The sequence below is a fragment of the Neopelma chrysocephalum genome, unplaced genomic scaffold, assembly GCF_003984885.1.
Source record: "Neopelma chrysocephalum unplaced genomic scaffold, ASM398488v2 Primary Assembly neopelma1_24, whole genome shotgun sequence".
Lineage (NCBI taxonomy): Eukaryota > Metazoa > Chordata > Aves > Passeriformes > Pipridae > Neopelma > Neopelma chrysocephalum.
The window spans coordinates 45,694,521-45,718,286 of record NW_020897693.1 but is presented as its reverse complement, the minus strand read 5'-3'; the positions used below and the strand labels follow the sequence as shown (position 1 = coordinate 45,718,286).

General features: G+C 35.0%; 1 protein-coding gene across 3 annotated transcripts in view; it reads right to left on the bottom strand.

The window, feature by feature from the left end:
- Nucleotides 1–23,766, bottom strand: part of WDR25 (WD repeat domain 25) — an 84,824-nt gene that overhangs the window by 37,266 nt on the left and 23,792 nt on the right. For all 3 annotated transcript variants that reach the window (XM_027673981.1, XM_027673980.1, XM_027673982.1), the window contains 2 exons: nt 12,053–12,200; nt 2,718–2,848 (listed from right to left, as the gene is read on the bottom strand). In XM_027673981.1, the coding sequence (XP_027529782.1) occupies nt 2,718–2,848; nt 12,053–12,200 (279 nt within the window). The remainder of the gene's footprint in view (nt 1–2,717; nt 2,849–12,052; nt 12,201–23,766) is intronic.

Below are 23,766 nucleotides of genomic sequence, written 5' to 3'. Positions count from 1 at the left end.
TATGGTTTTCAAATGAGCAAACATATAAAAAATCTAAAAAAAGGATCAATATCTGTTACCAGGCCTTCCAGTTTCTAAGGGGATTAGACACTGCTGGTTTTTAAAATTAATATTCCTCATGCACTACTTAATTGGCTAGTTTTCCAAGTGGTGAAGTTCTACAAGAATATAATTGTTTCCTAATGAACAAAGTAGGTTACAATTTCTAAAACTTCCAGAGAGAGCCCAGTACAGGACCTATACAAAAGAAACAGGCTGGGATTTTTGTTTTACCCGGTCTAAAACATTTCTTGTTTTACTGGTCAGAATACATATTCATTCAACTTCTTTATTCTCTCAAAAAGTAAATTATTTGGTTGTAATAACGGTGACATGTTTCCCTTGTCTCTTCATTAGCATCAGCTCACAGAAATACAGTTACACATAATATTTCTAAGCACTGGGGTGTCCTGCAGGTACAAACACCGTGTGCAATTCCCAGGACTCAACAGCTCTTCAAGGAGACCTGGATCTTCAGCATTGCAAAGATGAGCGTATGGTCAGTCATAGAGATACAAACACATTATTTTGCTAGTCTCCTTTTTGCTGTATATACCATCCTGGCCATGGAATACACTTCCTTTTGAGAAATCACATTGTAAGATGGGATCAAAGGATGCCACAGCATGCAATGTTGTGACATACTGCACATAACAGCAGTACTGTCACTCAAAGAGAAACATTCATAATGTAATAATCACAACTACCATCTACTTCGGTAAAGGTATTAAAAGTGGAAAGGGAATGACCCAAGAAAACAGAAATACACCACTGTACCCATTTGAAAAAGACATCACACCCAGGTCCACAAGCAAGGGGTCAAAAAAAGCCAAAGTTGGGCAGTAAAGCACAAAGATACAATAAAATACTGTTTAAATAACATAAAGATAATACACTCCCTAACTAGTAGAAAACATGAGAGATGTTTTAAACTTAATGTATAATCAAATTAATAAAATGCTAAGTATTCAGGTTCCCCTTCTACATAGATATAAATGATTTTTACTGGTTTTGTTTGTCCTCTGGAAATGAATCACTGATGTTTTCACCTAAAGCGTTCACTATTGGCTATGCATACAGACACACACAGTTTATGTCATCCCCTGCAACCCACACAAAGGTGATCCAAGCATAACTATTGTTTCTTAAACCTGTGCAGTGGTAACATACTGAAAACTGCAGTTTTCCTCTGCAATTTTGACAGATGTAGTTTACACAAAAGTTACTATATCAAAACATCATCTCAAACCAGGCTACTGGTAGTCAGAACTACAGAAGATATGAACAGGTTAGCTGTTAAAGTCTACAGTTTATCAATATGGCCTTGCTCCTTTGCTGTTTTACAATGCCTTTTACACAGGCCAGTACCTCACAAATTGCACATCCATCTGCTACTGAACCTCCATCTCAATGCATTTGTCTGCTCCTCACTGGTATAATGCCTCATGTAAACTATGTCTACACCTCTCTACTTGCCTTCTCCCTGTTCCAGCTACACAGTTCATTGGTGAAGGACACGTGTTTCCTCTCTACTGCCAGTTTTCAGGAACAGTTTCACCAAGAAAACTTTCCAATACAGTCAAACCACTGTTTGTCAATCAGCCAACTCTAGTACTGCACCACAGAGACGCATATATTTCTGTAGGAGGCACCTTCAGCAGAACATCAGGCTAAGGTGGTTGACAATATTTGGCAATCAAAGCCTGGGATGTGTGTGCTGCTTTGCAGCCTCTGTCCAGGTTAAAAAGCAGGTGCTGTTCCATACCTGCTCCCGTCCACAAGGAAACGTTTTGTGAATCTATGTTTATGCAGGTGTGAATACAATTAGGTTTGCCAGACATATCAGTTGACACTTTGGTTGTGGTTGAGCTGAGGCACCATCAGAATTTAAAATCTGAAAGGAAAGAGCTGCTTTAGGAGACAAACACATTTATTGTCTTCAATAAAATACTGTTTGATACCTTGTCTGGTGCCACGGGAAAGCACTATTGATACGCTATCTTATCTTTTTCAGATCCCTTCTGCCATCCTCAAGAGCAAACAGATGGCTAACTACAATGAGTAGATTCCACCCACATAGAAATTCAAAGGAAAACAAAGAACTACTCACTTTACAGTCACTGCTTCTCTCTGAACTGTTCCATGCATGAGAATGTCAGTTTACCTTACGCTTCCCCCTGGCAGAGCACAGCTCTGGTCTTACCTGAGCTCTGAATGGCAGCTGGGAGCACATTGTTCTTCACAGTTCATGATAAAGTAAAAGCAGAGGCTATACACAGCTCTGTGGCCCTTCATGAATGCAAAAAGTACTCCAGGCTTCTACACACAAGGTATAGAAACACACATCCTGACCCACATGCAACAGCTTGAAGAGCAAGTCACCTCTACTGCTTCCTAGTACACAACTGCCTTTCACGATCCTAAAGTGAGCTATTGGCTTTGTTTAATTCAATTAGATTTCTTATATCTCCAGACAGAATAAAATAGTATTTTTGTATACAATGTTCCTCTTAGCACTAAAAAAACATTACAGAGGTTCACATCAACAAATAGGAACACAATCAATAACAAACCCAAAATACTTCAGAATAATATTACATTACAATACATCTAGCAGCTTAGTAAAACACAGCACACACAGACTAGGAATTCTAAAATAGAAAAAAGATTTCCTTTACCTTAGAAGTCCTTATATCCCAAGCTTTAACTTCTGGGCTGAACCCTCCACAAAGGAAAATATTTGACTCTGTAGGGTGAAACTTGAGCGCACTGATCCTAAATTCTGTTTTGCTGCTAAATATCTGCTTCCCTAAAATAAAGTGAAAAGTGGAGATTAAAATTTGAGCAGAAAATGAAATATGTTATTCATTTCGATTTAGTTTGTAAAATATCAAGGTTGTCAAAGGTGAACATGCTTATATTAACACATTTCAAGTATCTGGGGCTACTCTAACTTAATGATAATAGAAGACAACTCAGTAATTTCTATCCACGAGACTGCTCCTGCTTATGGGCCTCTGAACCACTGACTGCTTCCTACTGAAAGGAGAGAACGAGTGGTTTCCCACACTAAGGAAAGGAGTTCCACCAAGGTCCCAGTTCAGACAACATGCAGGAATAAATCTACAAATCCAATGGCTGAATGTTTCCTTACAGAGATGACAGTGTTCGTTTCAGTGAGACAAAAATAACTAGAACAAAACATTGTCTGTACAGAAATACCACATCTCAATCTATATTACAATTCTTGAGTTGTTTACTTATCTTTGTGTAAAGGTAGGAGTGAAACTTCATCATGAAAGTAGGAAATAATTTGCATACCATCATATGAAGGCTGTTCCCATGGATACACTGTTCTCAACATTTAATTGTGTACACTAATCTCCACAGGATCCTGTGGTTGGTATCAAATGGATTGTCAACACTTTTGAAGGCAGCAGAATTCAGCTAGGTTATTTTATAGAACTTTTCCACAGTCCACTGCTTCCTTTCATCGTAACAAATTCATTATATTAATGTACACTCACTAAAATAAATTTTTGGAACAGCAGCAGGGACCAAGATAAATATATCTACTCATTTTCACAATATCAACTGTGATTTATATTCTACATATCACATTTAAAGATCTACATTAAATAAAGTTACTGCTTTAAGCCAAATGAGGTGCAGAAGTAAAAAAAAAAGAAAAAATCCTTTAAAATACTATGACAAAAGCTTCTTAAAATATACTTTAATCTACATTTTTTGCAAGTGATGGTTGCCTTAAAATAGGTTTTCTTAAACAACAGAAAATACTTTCAGCTAAAAACATTACTGACAGATGTAAATACTGTTAGGTGTACAATACTGAAAATCATTCATATAGATTTTTTACACTTATTTCATGATCTGAGGCCAATTTATTTTATTTCATCACCAGTTCCATTTTCTCCATCTGCAGAACTCAGTTTACACAGTCAAGAGGCTAAAACTTGTCAAATTATTTATTTATTCAGTTTAAAGATGAGAAGAGAAAGATTTTACTTCATCTCATGTGCTCATCAAGCTAGCAGCGGCAACAGAGAGGTGATGTTTTTGTATGTGAATACTGGTATTTGTAGGGGATTTTTATCCTTTTAAAGATGATTCTCCACTGATTGCCCATGCAAGATCTAAAGAGCCGCTCTGTCACTACTGAGTGAAACACTTCATTTAGTCCATAAGTTTCTTCCCCAAAATGAGAAAAAAAGTCATAAGGGCAGCAGAGGTTCTCTCAACAAGTCATATCTAACAGTGACCATCTCTTGCCATGGGAGCTTTCAGTTGCCCAACAGCTAAAGGGGAAAAAAAAGACTCCACAGGGAAAGAAGAAAGTATTAAAATCATCAGTTATAGAAACAACAAGATATTGCTCTCACGTACACCACTATCAGGCATCATTTGTGGGGGCTTTAGAAAAGCCACTCTCATCCACAGCACTTGAGAAAATACTGAATTTCCCCATGAAGGCTCACTAGTCAGTTTAATAGCATTTTGCTCCCAAAGGAATTTGGTTCCTACTAGTTCCCAGCTTAATAAAAACTCCAGGAGTATAATCAACAAGTTTTTGATGGGACTACAGCCAGAAATAAGCATAAATGCAGCCTATCTGTACTAATCCTGTCACACAGCTTAATAAAGGACACATCAAGTGACCACTGTTCTCCACAAAGTGTGTTGTCCAAACGGCATTAGACGTATGCATAACTGATCCAGTGGAACTCATCATTTAACCTTTTGACAAACACTGCCTTTACTTTGTTTTTACCTACATAAGACTTCTGAAAACTGCTATTTCTATAATGTGTACTCACATTTTCCACCCTAAGAGACAAGAAAATCAACTAAAAAGATGTGCATTAAATTCAAGATGCATTTCGTCTACTAACTACAAGCTGCTACCTTTTCCACAGAAAGATTGATTTAACATAATTTGTTATTAATTAGTCAAATTTTCAATTTTATCCCCAGCTGCTTCCAAATAATTCAATCATTCACCTGATATTTTCTCCAGAAACCAAAATGCTCCTATTTCCTACTCTGTCTCCCCCTGTTTTAAAGAGAAATGGGCACTGTATTTGCCCTTTTCTTGTCTTCTAAAGGCTGTCATTTATCCCAAAGCTCTCAGCGACAGTCACTAATATAATTAAAACATAATGATCTTAGTGTTATGAATTCTACATTACAGTGTAATAATAAATAAAATAAATGCAAACAATTAGAATCTTATTCACCTCTATATTCTTTATCTCCTTCTTTTTCCTATTTTAAGCTGCTACCTTACCACTTAATGCAGATATTAACCATTCATCTTACAAACTCAGGCTCTCCAATTAGTACTTTGAAATACAACTCTCTCTCTTGTCCTCTCACTCCCCAAAGTGAAATTCAATCAAATATCTCTTTTTGGAAACTGAGCACAGTGTTCTGAAGAGTTTGACATTACTCGATGTATATATTAATTTCATTTTACTGCCATGTCACAGAAAAGAAGCAAGACTAGAATGCAGATGAGCTAAGCAGCAGTAAACATACTCAAAAGGGGAGGATCACAATGTTACAGAAAGGAAACCCTCCTATTGCCAGGTTTAAAATTTATGCACAATACACTTGCAGAACTTCAGAAATTTAGGAAAAATATCCATCTGAGAGGTGGAACAGATCAATGCAGAAGACAACATGGAGCAAATTAGCTCAATGCCATTCAGTAGTTTGAAAGAATGGGTTCAACTCTTAGCCCTTTTCTGTACAAATTTTATTTAGTGTGTTATACTACTATGAGCAGAATTTGCTGCTTTCCCTGCTATGATGGAACTATCCCTGTAGCTTAGGAAATCCAGCTACAGTGTTTGCTAGAGATCCTCCTCCACCTTTCTGAAAATGGTTATTTACATTTACGTATTTTTTTTTTACAATTATTCAGTTTATTAACATCAAATATTCAACTTTGGGGGGCCTTATTTTATATACTGCAAAAGGTAGCCTTTGAGCAGAAGACTCCCTTATCCATAACAAAGGTTTAATTCAGCAAGATTGTATATACCCTTATTGTGTATATATTTATCACATTTTCATTCCTATAGGCAGCATTACAAAGATTCAACCAACTCATAGCCTAGAAAATTATGTCTTCTGAAAATCTCTTTGGCTAATTGAAGGAAAATCCATACCACATATCATTTTCTTGTACAAGAGGCTGTTATTCCAAAGCAGAAAGCAAATTTTCCTCTCAATCTTTAATTATCACAATTTCAGTAACAATACATCCTATATTTTTGCAGTGTGTTTTACAGTCTTTAAAGGCTTTAATTCAATTCTTCATGCACTAAAGGCTCACCACTCACACACACAGGACAAAAAAAAATCTTAAAACTACACTGAATGTATGTTTCTGCTTCTTTATGTAGCAGCCTACTGTGAAACTGCTCAACTGTGAAATCAGATGTTTTAAAGGCTATTTAACATCGTGAATTTTTCACAGAACATCAGCACAGTTACCAAACACAGGATGCTTCTGTAACTGTGTTGAATGGTCCTCAGGTTCACACACCTACCTGCATAACCCAAAAACATTTACTTCCTTACTCTAATCTGTGAAGAAAAGTGAAGCCTGAGACTTATGAGGACACAAGAGCAATCTTGCTAAGCAGAATGGATTTCCCTACTGTGTTTACAAAAAGACATAAGACAATATATACAAAAAAATTTCATTACAGTCACAGTCTCTCTCATGCACAATAGTAAGAAAAAACATTAGATTGATCAGACATAATTTGTTCTTAGAAAATCTGTGTTGGCTGTTACATCTCCATTCACTGTCTTGATGTGCTCACAAATGGCTTTATTATTTTTTCAAGAACCAAAGTTATATTAACTATATAACTATGTTTTTCCTAATTTTTCCCCTATATATTCACAAGTTCACAGCATGCAAAGATGCTTAAAATAATAAATCGTTTTATCTTTTAATCTTTAAAATGTCCCCAAAATAAATACTTTTCTCTCTTCTTTTTGCAAAGACTTCATATCAGTGAGTATAAAAAGCAAAATGCTGTCACCTCCTAGCTGGAGAGTGACCTCTAAACTATATTCAACATATTTCATAAAACTGCTGAATCTTGGGGGAAACCTTTGACCTTGTATCAAGGGTGCTTGCATGCACTCAAAAGAAAAAAAAATAAAACAAACAAGCAAACAAAAAATATCAATCAACTGGGCATTTTTCTGAGGTATCATATAAAACCTTACTGCATTTTAAAACATACTATCTAAATAGTAGTGGGAGAGAAAGGGAGGAAGATAAGAAAGTCACAGCTCTCCTGAAGTGATATTTAGGTATGAGAACTAAAACTCCTACATGAAAAATACAATTACATTGCTATATCTATAGTACTACCAAATTAGAATAGAAAAAAATATATAGAAAAGAAAATTAGAACTATCCTCTTGGAGGTACAAAATGTTCCATTAAGAAACTCTCTCTCCCATTATAACTCTGTGGAAATGATAGTTGAAATCAAGCTCAGTCCATGAACTAAAATACAACTGCAGCATTTGGTAACGTAGGAAATGTGCCAAAACTTCTTGGAACATTCCCTCTGTCATAATATTAAAGAAATGAAAAGTATCTACAATATGCAAATAGTAACAACCCAGCCAATGTTCTGCCTATGCTATTATACCAATTCATTTGTGACTAATGAAAAATCCACTGATGAATAAAACATACATTCCAAAAATAAAATAGTTGTTATAAATAAATTTTAAAAATACAATTACCCTTCTAAAGTTGGTAGAGCATCTCCATTACATCTGGAGGTAACAGAAGGTAAATGTCAAATGTACTTGATCTAGAATTGTTTTAAAAGGAATTTTTTTCAGTGGTCTCTGAATATAACTCTATTTACTACTCTGTAAATAACGAAGTGTTTGGACTATCAATAGTAGAAAATGACTGTGAGTGTGGTGTTATTAAAGATGAACAAAACCAGGGAGTCTGAGACTGCTGCATTATTATCACATTTGTGAAACCATTCAAAAGTCTTTATTTTTATAAAGAAATAATGTATATAAAATAGAACAATAAAAAAAAAAATTAACTCATACCAGGTAGCATATCTGCAGTTTTTGGATCTACCAATATTCATTAAACTCCATATTGCAGTACTGAACTTGCTTCATGCAAAGTGCAACCACAGAACCACTCATGTGAATGACTCATGAATAACCTTGAGTTCCTTAAACATTTTATGCATATTTTGGATCAGACTCATAATTCTGAATGTGTACAATGGCTTTTAAGAAAACCATATTTGTGGAGAGTCTTATCTTGACATCCTGGTGCTAGGACCATTGAAGATAATAAATGACAATCTACAAAAATTGAGTTTAAAAAAAGACTTGCACAACATCTATTTTCAACCAAACCAGGACAAGAAAACTCCTTGTACCTCATTAACTTGAATTCTTCTTCATGGTATCATGCAGGTTGGACTCATCTAGTCCAAATCCCTATTCAAATTAGGTCCAGCTGCAGTAAATTGCTTATGGGTCTGTCCACTGAAGTCCACAGCTTCTCTTAACAGCCTGGTTTAGTGTTTGATGACCCTTGAGCTGAGCCAACAAGTTTCTGTGTTTCTATATTTGTACTTTGCCTTTTTTCTTTTCATTGCACATCTCTGAGAAGAGCCTGGCATCATTTTCTCTATGTCCTAGGTAAATACTTCCTAATTTGGCCTGGAATGAAGTAGTCCTTCTTTGCTGCAAGAGAGCAGTGCTGATTCATATTCAGCACCACAACTCCCAGGTATTTTTCTGCAAAGCTGCTTGCTAGCCAGTTTATCACCAGCCTGTTCTGTTGCACAGGATTACTCCATTCCAGATGCAGGACTTTGCATTTGTCCTTGTTGAACTTCATGAGACTCCTATCAGCCCATTGTTTTTTGCTTGCAGCATCTTAGATATTCTTATACATAAGAACTTTCATTAAATACACATGACAAGGGCAAGAGGTCTGATGGTGTAAAACTGCAGGATAGGATTTCAGGATGTGTTTTCTATCCTTATATCAGGATTTCTACGCCAATGACAAAAATTCTGTTTCATGATTAATGGGATTTCAGTGTTTGCTTCTATTCTGATGTTGTTCAGATCATAGAGATTAAAAAAAATCACTCCAGAAAATGCAATATATTAGGACAAGGGATACCCAAACTGAAGTCCAATCTCAGAAACAATTTCCTGGGGAATTTATTCCAGCACTGTTCGTTAAAACTATGCTGGCACATTCCTTCGAGGAATGTCATTTAACTAGCTGTCATCAGACCCGTAACAATTAGCCAGACAACAATTTGGATTTAATAGGGCACAAACTATGTTCCTAAAGAAAACCAACAGAAAATTACCAAAAAAAAAAAAAGGCGCCTTAGCAGCTCAATACCATGCATGTACTTAGCTGTATTTGCAACCTTTCCTAAGCTTTTAAAATAATTCTCTTCAGACCATTAGGTCTCTTTTAGTGAAGGACATGTAACAATTTTTATAACACAGACGTAATATATAAAATTTGCACTGAAAACAAAGATAAGAAGGATTAGATTTTAGCAAACAACACAGGAAAAGTATTGAACCAGAACAAAATACAGAGCATAGAGCCTTAAAGAGAGCATTATTATTTATAAAAATCCCACTGGCGTGCGTTTACTGCATTTAAACATGCTGGTAGTTGGTTCATACTAGCAATGGAAAGTAATTAAGACTGAAGTCCAAAAAGGTATCTGAAAATCCTCTGTGAAAGAGCAGTTCTAACATCTATTTGAAGTTAATCAAAGAAGAAATCATCTCAGCACTGATGAAGAGTGAGGAAGAATGAATGATTCAGTGAACTAATGTAAATCAAAATCTTATAGCTGCCTTAGTGTTTTTCAAATGGAAATGAGGCTTTTTATATCAAATTGATTTGGATTCCAGAGGCAAACTGCTCACCCTGTTTCTCTGAAAGGAACTGACTGAAACGCATGAAAAGAAGAGTAACTTTACAACAGGGAAGGAACCCAGAAATTGCCTTGCATGCGAAGGAAATCAGAATAAAATTCTGATCACTAATATTACACTTTTCCAAATGAGGTGTGTATCACTGAAAGTCAGGTCCAAACATCAACATGACAACTGCAGTTCAGAGAAAGTACAAGGGCTCCTGTGTTCTTTATACAAGGCAATAATGAATACCTGGTATTTCCAAGGATGTAAGCATTCATTTTACACATAAAGTTTATTTAAGTAGCTACAAACACTACATAACTCACCCGTCAATAAGGAAACAACCATTTATAAACTTATCTGCTTTGAAACTTAGTAAATATGTCTTGTTACTGTTGTCATTTCCTAGAGCAGTATAAATGAACTACTACAATCAACTTAATCCAGATTACTATCCCATTACTGAATAGTTAAATCAAAGAGATGTTAGAAATTAAAGTATATGATTTAAATTACATATCTTTGAAATTTGTGCTATGATTTAATGAAATGAGATTTTTCCCACAGTAGTCCCTTCAAGTGACTCAGACACATAAAATCTATACTACTGCTATAAATCCCATTAAAAAGACAGCCATTCTGTTTAGAATTTGTGAGCATTACAGACAAAAGTAAATGCACTTGGATTAGTAAAATTCAGTTATATGCGAGACTAGAAAGGTTGCTGTATTGAAACTGAAAATAAAAAAAAGACAAGAAGTCTAACAGATTAATGACTTGATATATTAACCTCATGTACTACTACATCAGATATATAAACCTCTTTTCCCATTAAAAAGCCTGAATATTCTCAGAACATCAGTATTCCATAACATATTTTACATTCCCACACTACAACAGCTCCCTTTCAGCCATCATTGAATTTAAATACTTCTGGTACAACAATTGTTGAGAAAAATAAATTCTTAGAGCAAGGAAAAGTATCTTTTTCTCATGTGAACAATATTCACAAATTTCCTTGGCCACTTTCCCAGTTCATCTGAATAGGATTTCTGCTCTCCAGATATTCACATGCAATGTAGTCCTTGCTTTTATGTAAGAGAAAATCCTCTTAGACAAAAAACGCTGGTAATTTTTTTAAGAATTTTTACTGTAGTCTTACAAGAAATATTGCACCTTTGCAGGAGTTAAACACTTAAAAATAAATAAAGTGAAAAACATAAAATTGCATCTCTTCCCTTGACAGAGTCCTATTTTGGACCTAATTCATTTACACACACACACACAGATGTCCTATTATGCACAGCCCCAGTGAACACTGCTGTATGAATGGTGGTAACATACATCAAGGAGAGAAGAAATATAGCTGACAGAAGCACTTCAGTTTGTGAAAGAGAAAAGAAGAGACAGCATCCAGGAAATTAGTTTTGTTAAGGTTACAACAATCAAATCCCAAATCAAATCCACAAATGCATCAAAGCAACCCAAGTTCAGTCTCAAAGTTTCATACTAGAATTGAAGTTTCCATACTCCTAATTAAGGTCCTGTTCGGAAAAAAAACAAAAGCAAAAACAAAACAAACAAAAATAAACAAACACCCAACTAACTTTAGGCACAAATTTAAAACCAAACCAATTGAGAATGAGATACAAGCCTATGCTTCAATTAACCATATGTATAAATGTTACTGAAGGCAGTTTTAAGAGGCTCTTCAAACACTTTAATAAATGACCATGACAGAACATAAAAAATACACATTTCATTCTATTCATCTGTGTAATATGTGACAACAGAAATTACATGTGATCATGAAGTTAAAGATATTCCAGTTTTCTCAAATTTCTCCAACTACTCATAATTGATGATATATATTTTTTAAAGTAAGGACATGCTTCAGGAACTCCGACTTTCATGTACAGATTTTATCTATATAAGAAAGAATAAGGCTAACAAGATCCCAAGTTGTCTGTACACAATAAAGACAGGGCTATAATGCACCCTTCATGACCTTTACCTGTTTCTACATCTGTTAAATGCAGTGTGGAATCAAAGCCCCCACTGAGAATCCTTCTTCCACAAGACGACCACTGGGCAGCTCGAACAGCACAGGAGTGACAGGAGTATGTTTTTAAACAGCAGCCTGTATCTACAGCATCCCATACCTTAAGAAGAAGGATAAGGACAGCTTTATAAAGAATCACAGTATTTTTTCCAATGTACTGATAAGTAGCTACAGCAAATCATTGCGGTTGAAAAAGCTTTGCATTCTGGAGTTGTATCAGCTAAACTGAAAAGACTGTTAGAAATAATTGCATGGTTGATTAGAATTAGGGTATTTTATTAACAAGGCACAAATCAGTAATACATTTTTATAACTTTTTTATTTCTTAAAATGTCTACATTGCCTGCAATGGCAATTCATGTTATACTTTCCCATATATAATACTGTCCAATCTCTAAACAAATATGTATCCAGATAAATTTTACCTTTAAATATTTTTTTTCCAATTTTTGTCTCTATCATATCTTGATTTCCATCAAGTCAGAGGAATCCTAGCAGATTACAGGATTCACATCTGCCTGTACATAGGTTTTTATCACATTTCTCACTGGGTTTGTAATTTTAAGTGGAATTTTACCTTAAATTCACTGAGGAAGCAGATAAGACTATTATCACACAGTCACGTGGAGATTTTTAAGGATGGGTCTGAGTCCTCTCATTTTTCAGTTTCTTCTGGACAGAATTAGGTTGATGCTGAGCAGTTCTGAAAATCCTGTTCTACTCATTATCCAATGTTTTTTAGGTATATAACAAGTAGCACTTTCAGAACATAAATCATCCTGCCCATATTTCAAAAAGGCACTTGTTTTCAAGTCATATATTTTAGAAAATACAACTACTTTGAATTTAGTTACCAAATATAGTTGACAAAAATTAAAAGCACATCCTTTTCCTAGTTTTATTTTTGCCTTAGTTTTAAGATAAAATTAGAAGTTCAGCAACAAATGACCCATATAAAGATCCAGTATGATCACTTCTGTGACAGAAGGCTAAATATCAGAGCTATTTTCCTATGAATATTCTTCTTTAGTAAAAGCTAGATTATGAAATACCTTATGATTGTACAATACAATACCTGTTGAGTTGAATAATAAAACAGATATACCTGTAAATCCTACAATTTCATTACTTCTAATATTAGTAGTACAAATAAATCAACACTTTGACACTGCTTCATGATAATTTTATTGCAGTTACTGTAAACCCAAGGCAGTTTATTGCTTTAGAGTCACCATTTTACTTCATGGTGACTTTACAACATTACTCTTTGCAATTAGTCATTTTCATCCTGCAAAAACATGCAGAATGAAAACAACATTGCCTATAAGCTTGGAAAGTTATTCTGAATATTGGTAATTCTAACCAATTTCTCCATTCTAAGATTGCTTATATATTGCCAGGAACAGACTAGGCAACTAACAGAATACCAGCAAATTACTTTTTTTTTAAATTGAGATAAAATTCAACCTTCATGTATGTTAACACAAGAGCAATGAAGTTAGTACTGAAAATACAACTAACTGCATGTTTGTGCATTTTAAAGATGTTAAAAACAAAAACAACTTGGTAAATCAGAAAACCTAAGTAGATGTTTGCTTTCTTGTGGGAATAGCACAATTCACAATACAAGAGAATGTAAAGAGGGAGAAACAAGTGAGACTTTGGGTAATGCTTTTTTATCTTCAATTATATTTTCTTCTTACTGGACAAAAAGGACTTGCTGACAGTATCATTATTATATGATGCATACTCAGAAGAAAACATTCCATTTTAGAAAATTATTTCATCAAAGGATCTTCTATCACGAAGCACAGTTCTGCAATGCAAAGCAACCAATTATCATTAATTACTTGAATAGCCAGTTAAGACTGGAACTGTGATGGCCATACCCTTAGTATTCTACTCTATTCACAAGAAAAGAAATCAGGAAAATCTTAATATTAAACTGCTTTTGAAAGTAAGTTTCTCTGCTTTAATGAGTTTTACCGATTGTTTCAAGTTTCACAGTATTAAAAAAGGGTTAATTGTGTCTTAGAGGCTTTTAATATAAGGAAGCTAATGAATGAATTTAGATGAAAGGAAAACAGGTGGTACATGCTTCAGATATTTTTTGTCATGTTTTAGTGATTAAGTATGAAAACTCAATTTTCCCAAGAAGGGTAAAGTAAAGCAAGTTCAACAGCACTTCTGAGCTCCTGCTTCATTAAAACAAGCTGCATACATGGAAAAGGCACACCCCTGAAAAAGCGCATTTCCCTCCATTATGTGAGACCAAACAAGTGATCCACTCTTGTGGATGAGACCACTGACCACTCACAATTTTACCATATTTCTCCCCATTGTTTTGCTTTCCATCAGCTCTTCTCTGCCCAGGTAATGGTGGTGTTTCAATGCTTTCTGGAATTAGAGTCACATGGGAAAGGCAGTCTTGACTGAGGAAATTCATTTAGTTTACTGCCAATTAACATAAACTTTATAAACATTACAAACAGTAACCAGTCCATCCTTTTTCCAAAACCAACAAAATATGCAGCTATTATTAGAAAAATGATACATATTACCATATTACCTCCCCTAAATCTGTAATTATTAACTAATTAATTATCCAATATTTGAAAGAAATAAACAGCCAAGACTCAAAGCTTTGAAATTATCTAGCTATTTTCAAAGATTTTCTTCAATATCTTTCTGGCATTAAGGTATCACGAAAGCTTTAACTGCATTTTTCCAATTTTATTAAAATTGGCTTTAATTTGTCAAACTGGTTCATATTTCACTACTAGTTCTTACTCTTTTGTACTTCACTATTTATAACATTGCATTTCCATTTTTTTCCATCAATTGCTTTCATTTCATTTCTTCCCCTATTATAGAAAGTATGGTGATTACATAGTTATCTGCTAGGATTAATATATGGGGCCAAAATGGCAGGTACAAACAGCCAAGTGACAAAATTATACTAGAGACTTCTTTACAGAAGCAATTTTCTTTTTACTTTCTCTGAGGCACATTGTAATTCAATTGCTCTTTCACATTCTCCATATTGTTTGGAAATAAAGGCTCTAGAAGTTGCTTGCTTTCCTGTATAGATTAGAAATGTTGTGAAAATACTGTAACCTCTATTTTAGGTAACATAACCAGACCTCCTCACCCTTGTGATCAAAAGTTCACAAACCACATAAGCAACTACACAATATAAGAGATGAGATTTATTATAGATTATATGTTTCCAGGTCCTATTTTCTGACTGAAAGCTTTGATGAAAACAGCCTTTTAAAATAAAGTAGTTTGGGTTGAAGATAATAAAAACTCTCTTGGTAAGCCACAGAAGGAAGCACGAGAAGATAGGCACTTGATATTCAAGTAAATAGCAGTCACACAAGAAGGTTCCGAGGTCTGCTACACTATCAACCAGCTCATAAGACACAAAAGAAAGACTTTTATCTTACTGACCATCCAACTAGGAATTCATTCCTCGAAAAAAAGTCACAGCAACATAAGCAGAGCAACCAAAGTAATAGGAGAACTCATCAAGCATAGGTAGCCTGATAAAATAGGAACTGAGCACATCTCTTTCATTGCCATTCTATGATTATCTATAATGCATTTGCCTTCAAGCAAATTAGATTGCAGAAAAGAAAATCTAGCAGCATGACTTTTAAAAAGAGAAAGGTGCATCTATTCAAACAGGCAGTCACTAATTGCACAGTGAACCCGAGAACAGTGATTCAATTGTGATAAATTAGAGGTTGGAAGCAAGTATGAGGAATTAAGCTGTATGCATTTTGAATTTGCATGCAAAAAGGAGCTACAGCAGAGCCAGTCAAGAATACTAAACAAGAAATTAATTTCTGGAGCATGTGTAATGAAATTAAAAACTTTTTAGTGGATGGATTGAAGTTAATTTCAACATTACATCCATACTAAAAGAACTCTTCCCCTTCAATTTAGCCAAGTTGTGCCATTCTTCAGTAGTTACCATCTTCCTCTGTCAATGGCTCCTAATGAACAACAGTAAGAAATAATTTCAAACTTCTCAATTAATATGAATTAAAAAATGGCATTTAAGAAACAGCCCCACTCAAGGATGATGTGGGATAGTACTGATATTACTGAAAGTATAAAGAATTACTATGCTTTGACTAGAACAGATTACGTTCCCTTACAAAGCACACTCAGGTTGCTCCACAGACTTGTGAAGAGACATGAGCCTCTCCTTTCCATTTTTGGAACATCACTACCTGATGTGTCTGAAGGAGACAAAACTGATTTTGTTTTTCTCCTTTGTTTTTTAACTGCAGAACTGAATTCATGTCTGAAAGTTGAACATGCCATATCTGCTAACATGCATACTTCAAGAGAATGGTACTCCCTGAGCCATATCGCTTTTCTGATCTCATCAGTATCTAAATACTGTGATTTCTAAGAAATACAGTAGAGAAGGAAGTCCCACACTAACTATAGAAAATCATGTATTTTCAATTTTTCAAAGCAGGCTCAGAACTGTACTATAAAAGGTTCTTTGAAAATCAGTGGGCCAGAGGGCAGAAACAGTCTCACGGAAAAATTATAAAAAGATATCTTCTGCTGCTACTGCTTCTTCAGATTCCCCACTTGGATGAGGTGCAGCTTTGGGCAGGATTGTAGGAGCTAAAAGTGCCCTTTGGGTATCTCTAACCAACAGCAACAAAGATAAGGAGTCACTCACATAGACAGGTACATTCTTTTGTTCATAAAACTGAGGCAAGAGAATGCCAGGAAGAAAATCAATTAATAACCAAGCATCAGATTTGGTAGGTGTGCCTAATTCTCTCCAGCCACTGCATGACTGAATAAAAAAATCTGATCTTGAATGCAATATGTATAAATTCCTAAACTACAGAAATATTTGGAAAGTTTTGTTCTTGTTTCAATTCATGTCTTCTTAAAATATTGAGCTAAAGATTATAGTTGTAGTATGAAATAAAATTTCATGAAAAATTACTAGAGATCACTTGCACTTTTTTGTCTAAACATGTAGTTAAACTGTGTAAAAACTAAGAGCTAAGCTCCAGGAAAACCTATGAGCCAAGGTCTAGCTTTGTGTATAACCTGCCAGTGTCAATAAAGTTATTTTCATACAATTATGAAGGATGTTAATAGATGTTCAGGTTGTTATATATACTATGATTGATGTCATTTTGGACATACCAACTTAATTTTTAAACCAATTGTCCCAAAAAAAGAGTCTTTCAGCAGGATTCTGTATAGCTAGATAAAGCTAACACATTTTCAGATGTGTAGAACACTTGCTCCAGGAATGTTTAAAGTGTTCTAGGGAACATATTTTAAATGACATCCATCTTCCTAATCTAGACATAGTGTAAGAAGTATATATCAATGCTGTCATTTGAACAAGCACTTACAGATTTCCACTAGCTTTCTTCTCGCAGCAGTCGTAACTCAAAACACAATTATCTTACTAATCCAAAGCAAAGAAGCAACTTTATTATTGCTTTAGTATCTGAATAAGAGTTTGCATTTGGATAGCTTATTACTAGACTACCCTTACTACTGTAGAAACGAGGGGAATGGAAAGCAGCAAAATGTAATAAATTCAATTAGCTGAGACAGCCAGCATAAGGTCTAAATTCATTATTTTTTCCACCAAAAACTTTAATATTAAAGTGTTTCAAGCATAATTACCAAACCAATGAGGTGGAAAATCTTCTCTTTTACAAAAAAAAAAAAACACAAAAAACAGACAAACAAACAAAAAAAACCCCAAACAACCAAAAACCCAAACAAACAAACAAAAAACCCAACAAAAAACCCAAACAAACCAGAACCCAGTATAAGAAGCCAGACATAAGGTAGCCCTTATTTTGTAGGGGGCTTTATCCAGACAGAAGCATTTTAAGTTATAATAGTAGCAGCATACTACTAACCAAGTCTGCACTACTACTACAAACTACTCAGTGGTACAAAACCTGATTTGTAAACATATTAACAAGCCTTAATCCTGGTGAATCCAGCAAAGGCTGAGTTAAGTACAAGCACTACATTAGCTTCATGCCAACCATGCCTATGAAATACATTTCCAATTATTTGGTTTGTTTTATTTTAATCTTCCCTCCCACAGAAACTCAGCAGCCCTTTCCACAAGGAAGGCTCCATAATTGTTAATTGTAAAGCTTCATTTGGGTGGTTTTGCCATTAACAGGAAAATAAAAATCTAATTAAAAGTGTACTTGGAGCTGTCAGCATCCCATAAAATTATTTTAAGAAAACACTAATAGACCAAGATAAAACATTGACATTTTCAGATGCCAAAGGGAGAGACGAGAGAAGTAAAACAGAATTCTGTAAAAAGAAAACAGAAACCCCACGCCACTGTGACAAGAGCTATCCATCTGATTAAATACAACAAAGGAATGTTCTTGGTAAAGCTTTGACAACAAGAGCTACTACATTTCACATAAGCATGTTTGTTGGCAAACATCCCTAATGGTTCCTTACTTCAAAAGTTAACTTGTAGCGCAAGGAAAATCTAATCAACCAATGAAAACTGAAAACATAAATAATTTTAGAGTATACAAATTGGCTAGGGTTTTGCTAATATAAATAATTAACGTTGCCTCCGTGGAAAACTTTCAAGTCAAAACTGGCAAACAGAACTCCTAAGAAATAAATTATATTTTAAAAAGGGTAACAGTAAAAGACTGAACAAGGCTGATATAAATATTTCATAGACATTTCTATTAGAGACTTTGTAAATTGTATGTTCCCATTGTATCAAAAGTGTCCTCAGGACATACTAATCTCATCTACAAAAACTCTTTTTCCATCCACTTGATTCATAAATGGATAAACTAAAGAAAACATGGACACTAGTGAATTCATATTTCTTGGATGTCACAGACAAGATGAATAGCTGGGACAAGACCTTATTTCCATTTGGTGATTTCAGTACTCTTTCCCTGTTAATTATATGCAGTTTCTGGACAAACAAGCTCAATCTTCCACCATTTCACAACCCTCTCAGAGGGAGGCCTTCATGTTGAGGTGTTGGATAGCACATACACACAGTTGGTGTCCAGATGAAATGATACCAAATGCTGACAAGTAACATATGCCTAGATGCTGCAACGTGAACTATGAGAATACTAATAACATAATTATTCAAAAATAAGACCTGCTGCTTTTATAAACTGAAACTGAAGATTGGAATTAGTTTGTTTATAAAGGATGTTTACTTAAATTAATATCTCTATGATAAGAACTGAAATACTGTCAAAGTATGAACAAGTTCAGGGTGAAATCTTGGCCTGCCACGTCATTTATAGGAAAACACAGTTAAAAGTTCAAATTACTCATTAGCATTTCTATCTGGGTACTATCATGACACAGCAACTCATTGTAAATTTTCTTTTTATTATGGCATATTTGTAGCTGACCTTGTTGAGCTGAAGTTGTGCCATAGTGAACTATTTCCATTCAACATCTGGGCTTCGCAAAAATGACAAAGCTGAACAGGCAGTTTCTTTCAGGCTATTTGCACAGAACAACATAAGCAGTATATATGCAACAATCTACTTCTTCATGACACCAGGCTTCTGAGTCACACATAGACATGAAATGAAGAGCATATCATGAGAAAGTCTCCTCTTGGATGGCATATCAATTCAATCAATATACACATTACTGTTATTACACAATGCAGAAAAATTGTGACACAAGTCAGTTACTACCATATTATTGCCAAGACAGACAGTGGTGTAGAAGATTATATCTAATAAAACAATCAAAATAAATCTAATACTTCCCTTATTGGCAGAATGGTAACTTATGAGGTCCGTTATATCTAACAAACAAATTAAAAAATTAAGGAGACCTTAAATTGTGCTGCTGCAGTCCACTATGAAGTGCAATTATGAGAAGGTAAAACTATTTCAGTGCAAGTCCTCAGAGAGACCATTAAGGTGCTATTAAAAGACCATTATAATATTTAACTTCAACAGCAAAGTTACTTTATTACAAATCTTACCATCATTTTAAAGAGAGGAATGCAATTTCACCAAAAAAACGTATTCTAACTCACAACAACCACATCAACCTCATTTTGGTTCTTTTATTTGCAATTTTAAAAGTTCGTTAACCCTATGCTTGTTTTTGCAAGAATTAAGGTCAAGTGGTCCAATTCCAGATGTGTTGTCATTTACAAGAGTCATTAATGTAGATGTGGGTTTAATAAGCTTTAAGCTTTTGATTGAGTTTGAAAATTTGGATTTTAATCTCTCAATGTTCAAGCATCTACTACAACTTATCCTCCTAACTGAGGGCTATTAACACCACTACTAATTTATGACTAAGCAATTAGCAATTCTATACATACATAGCATAAGTATGGAGTTAAGAACAATTGCACAATATATTTATGACCACCCGATAAGCATCTGGGTCTGGAAAAATATCGCAAAATTACTTTTACATTCATTAAACACGAAGTGATTCATCATCATTGGGCATTGGGGATAGCTTCTCTTTTCAGCCTAGAGATTCTTTAGCGTTTGTATCACTTTCCACCAGAAAAACCATTTCCCTCAAAATCAGAGTAAGTTACGCCAAACTGCAGAAAGTTCGAGTTATTTCACAAGCACTGACAAGGCTAATCTGGCACTTATCCTGACATGGCTCTGCCACAGCAAAGTGACTGATCAATAGCTTCAAAGACGGGAAGTGTGTCATGGAGCGCTGTCTGGGCCTTGGCGTGTTGTGACACTGCAGCACACGCGATGTTTATGGAGAGCATCCTCTCTCCACACACCAGCACAGCCACTTCACAACACGGGTGACTTGCTGCCAAATGTAGACCAGACACGGGTTCCTAAGGGTGAGCAGGGCAGAATCCAACACAAGCACCATCTGCGAAAGGGGTTCAGAGGAACAATAACCAGACACTCTGTTGCCAAATACATTTTTTAAAAGGTACTGTTAGAGGATGTGCTATCAAGTGGTGATAATCCACAGCACCTCAACTGATAGCAATACTAAAGTGTGTATCAATCTGTTTCAGTTTCCAGAACTGAAAGAGTACACGGACTACACAGCTACCTTATATCAACTGTCAAGTAATGCACTCTTCTAAATCCCTTTTTGTGGATCCCTTAAAAGAAAATTGTGTTCCCAAGTAAACAGTAATCACAGACTTAAGACATTAATGCTACCTATTAAATTTTTAGAGTATCATTGCATTGTTGAAGTTGATTGCTACTGTACAAGCTTTGGCCTATCATTTGTTATGAAGGTACTTCAGCTTTGAACCTTTAACCCAAAATAAATGAAAACTGATTAACTTCAACAGTAGCTGATTTTTCAACTCTGATAATTACAGGATGAAGGCAGGAGAGGAGCAAGACTTGGAACCAACGCATCTTCCTTGAGAAATAAATTATCCCACACCATTTAGAAGTAGAAAAAATTTTCCCCACCCAACCCAAAATATATGTTTCAGCATCAAAGTACTAAACATCTATGCACTGTTTAAATAACACCTGGAATAACTAGAACCACTTATGCACTTAAAGTCAATTAGGAATTCGAATAGTGACAGCAGTATTATAAAACAGCATAGACAGATCTAGATTCTACAAATGAAAGAGTATCCCATAATGTGCTGTACATACCTGATGTTAAATAGCATTTCCAGTGAACATCTAGTTAAGATATGGCACCAGAGCTTTAAGTTTCAGAGGCACAAGGTTTACTCAAATAAAGTGTGTGGTAAAGAAGGTTGTTTTTTAAACAGAGAAGAGGGCTACAAGTTTTAAAATACACATTTGTAACACAAGGCACATTTGTATTACAATGCAACAAAAGTGCATTATAAAGCAACAAAATCAGTTTCAACAAATTAAATTCAGTAGGAGCTATATATTCCTACTTGTTTAATGAACAGTACTAGTAGAATAGGTTCCACCCCCACTAGAATAAAAAATATTAAAACAAGTTCAGTAAGATGACCTTGCCATTAAAAATACTTCCAGAAAAGTGAGCAACTGAAGTACTACTACAATTCAGAGTTCCTTAGACATCACCTGAACTTCTCTACAGGAATGACTGCCATGCCAGGGGGAATATAAACCAAAAACTGAAAAGGCATGCCAGAGAACTACAAAATTTTATCAATTATTTAAACTATAATCAAGGTTGGTAGAGACATAGAGTGGTGTGAAAAAGCAGCCTAGTTTCTGGTAACATGTATTAATTAGCTTTAATTAATGTGTTAATTAGAACCTTTAGTATAAAACTGTTCAAGACAGTCCTCATGCAATTGTTAGCATTTTGTATTAGCTACATCTTTTGACAGTATCAAAGTTGAGAGTAAAGTGACATGTTTATTTTCGTAACTTTTATGTATTTTTTTCTACATTGTCAAATGAAATCTTCGCAGTTCTAGCCTCCTTCCTGGAAACCAAGATACCATTAGTAACAAAATTCGCTTGAAACCACTTTATTTTCCTTTAAAAACCTCAGGGAAATAAATTAGACTGATAGACTTTCAACACACATTGATTCTTCTTAAAAAAGCACAGACTTGTTTGTTAGAATGTTTTATACCACATGTATCATTTAAAAGACACTGGAAAATTGCAGATGCTTACAGAATAAATTCTTCACTTAATGAGATCAAGATGTCTAAATATACTGATTCTTCTTTTGACTTTTATTCTGATAGACAGCTTGTTTTCCCAGTTCTTATTTGTTCTTAAAAAGGAGAGATTTTAAAAGAATGATGATGCAATAGAGCTAAGAGCAGCATTTTTCCCTCTTTTCCGTATTTCAAGATTTGGGGAAATCCTTCGCTTTTCACTGATATCACACCACTCTAGAGCTCTGTTGCCTAAGAGCCCTTTAAATGCCAGCAAGACACCTGTGGGGCAGCAGTATGGCTGGCAGCAAACACCCTTGGACAGAGATGCCAGGTCCTCAGGCCAGTTCAGCATCCTCTGTGCTGGGTACCTCCCTCCACTCCCGGTTTCAGCACAAACTCTGCAGCACCAAGATCTCAGGTGAAGATGAGTGGATGGGTCACACTACACACAACACTTGATCATCTCTCTAAAAGGCAGGGAAGCTGCAACCTCTGAAAACTGCACTAATCTAGACAGAAGGAACTGCAAAAAGTTGAACATATATTAAGGTGTAGGAACTATGTTATCATATATTTGATTTTGGCTACATAATTTAATATCCAGATGAATCAATAATGCAGGACTGCCCACAACAGCTCGTGGTAGCATTTCACTGAAGCTATATCACATATAGAAACAAGCTGGAGTCATCTTTACTTCCAGAGAAAGAAACAACAGAGTCCCCTCTGGCAGCTGTGCAACCTTAACAGCTTGATTTGTTTCCACAGAAAATCTTATCCTGCAGTTCAGAAACAGGGATAAAGAGAAAAGATGGCTGCAAGACTACTGTTTGATTAAGTTCTTGCAATAAAGGTCTTGAAGTAAGAGCAGATTTTTTCATTTCCAAGAGCTGAATACATTTTGATAAATACAAGAAGCAGTTTGATTATTTAAGTGATGCTGAGAATAAGACTAAACTTTAATTGTAGCAGAGAGAGCTTTGTACTGGAATCAGGTTAGCCAGAAAAACAAGAAAGCACCAAACAGGTAATT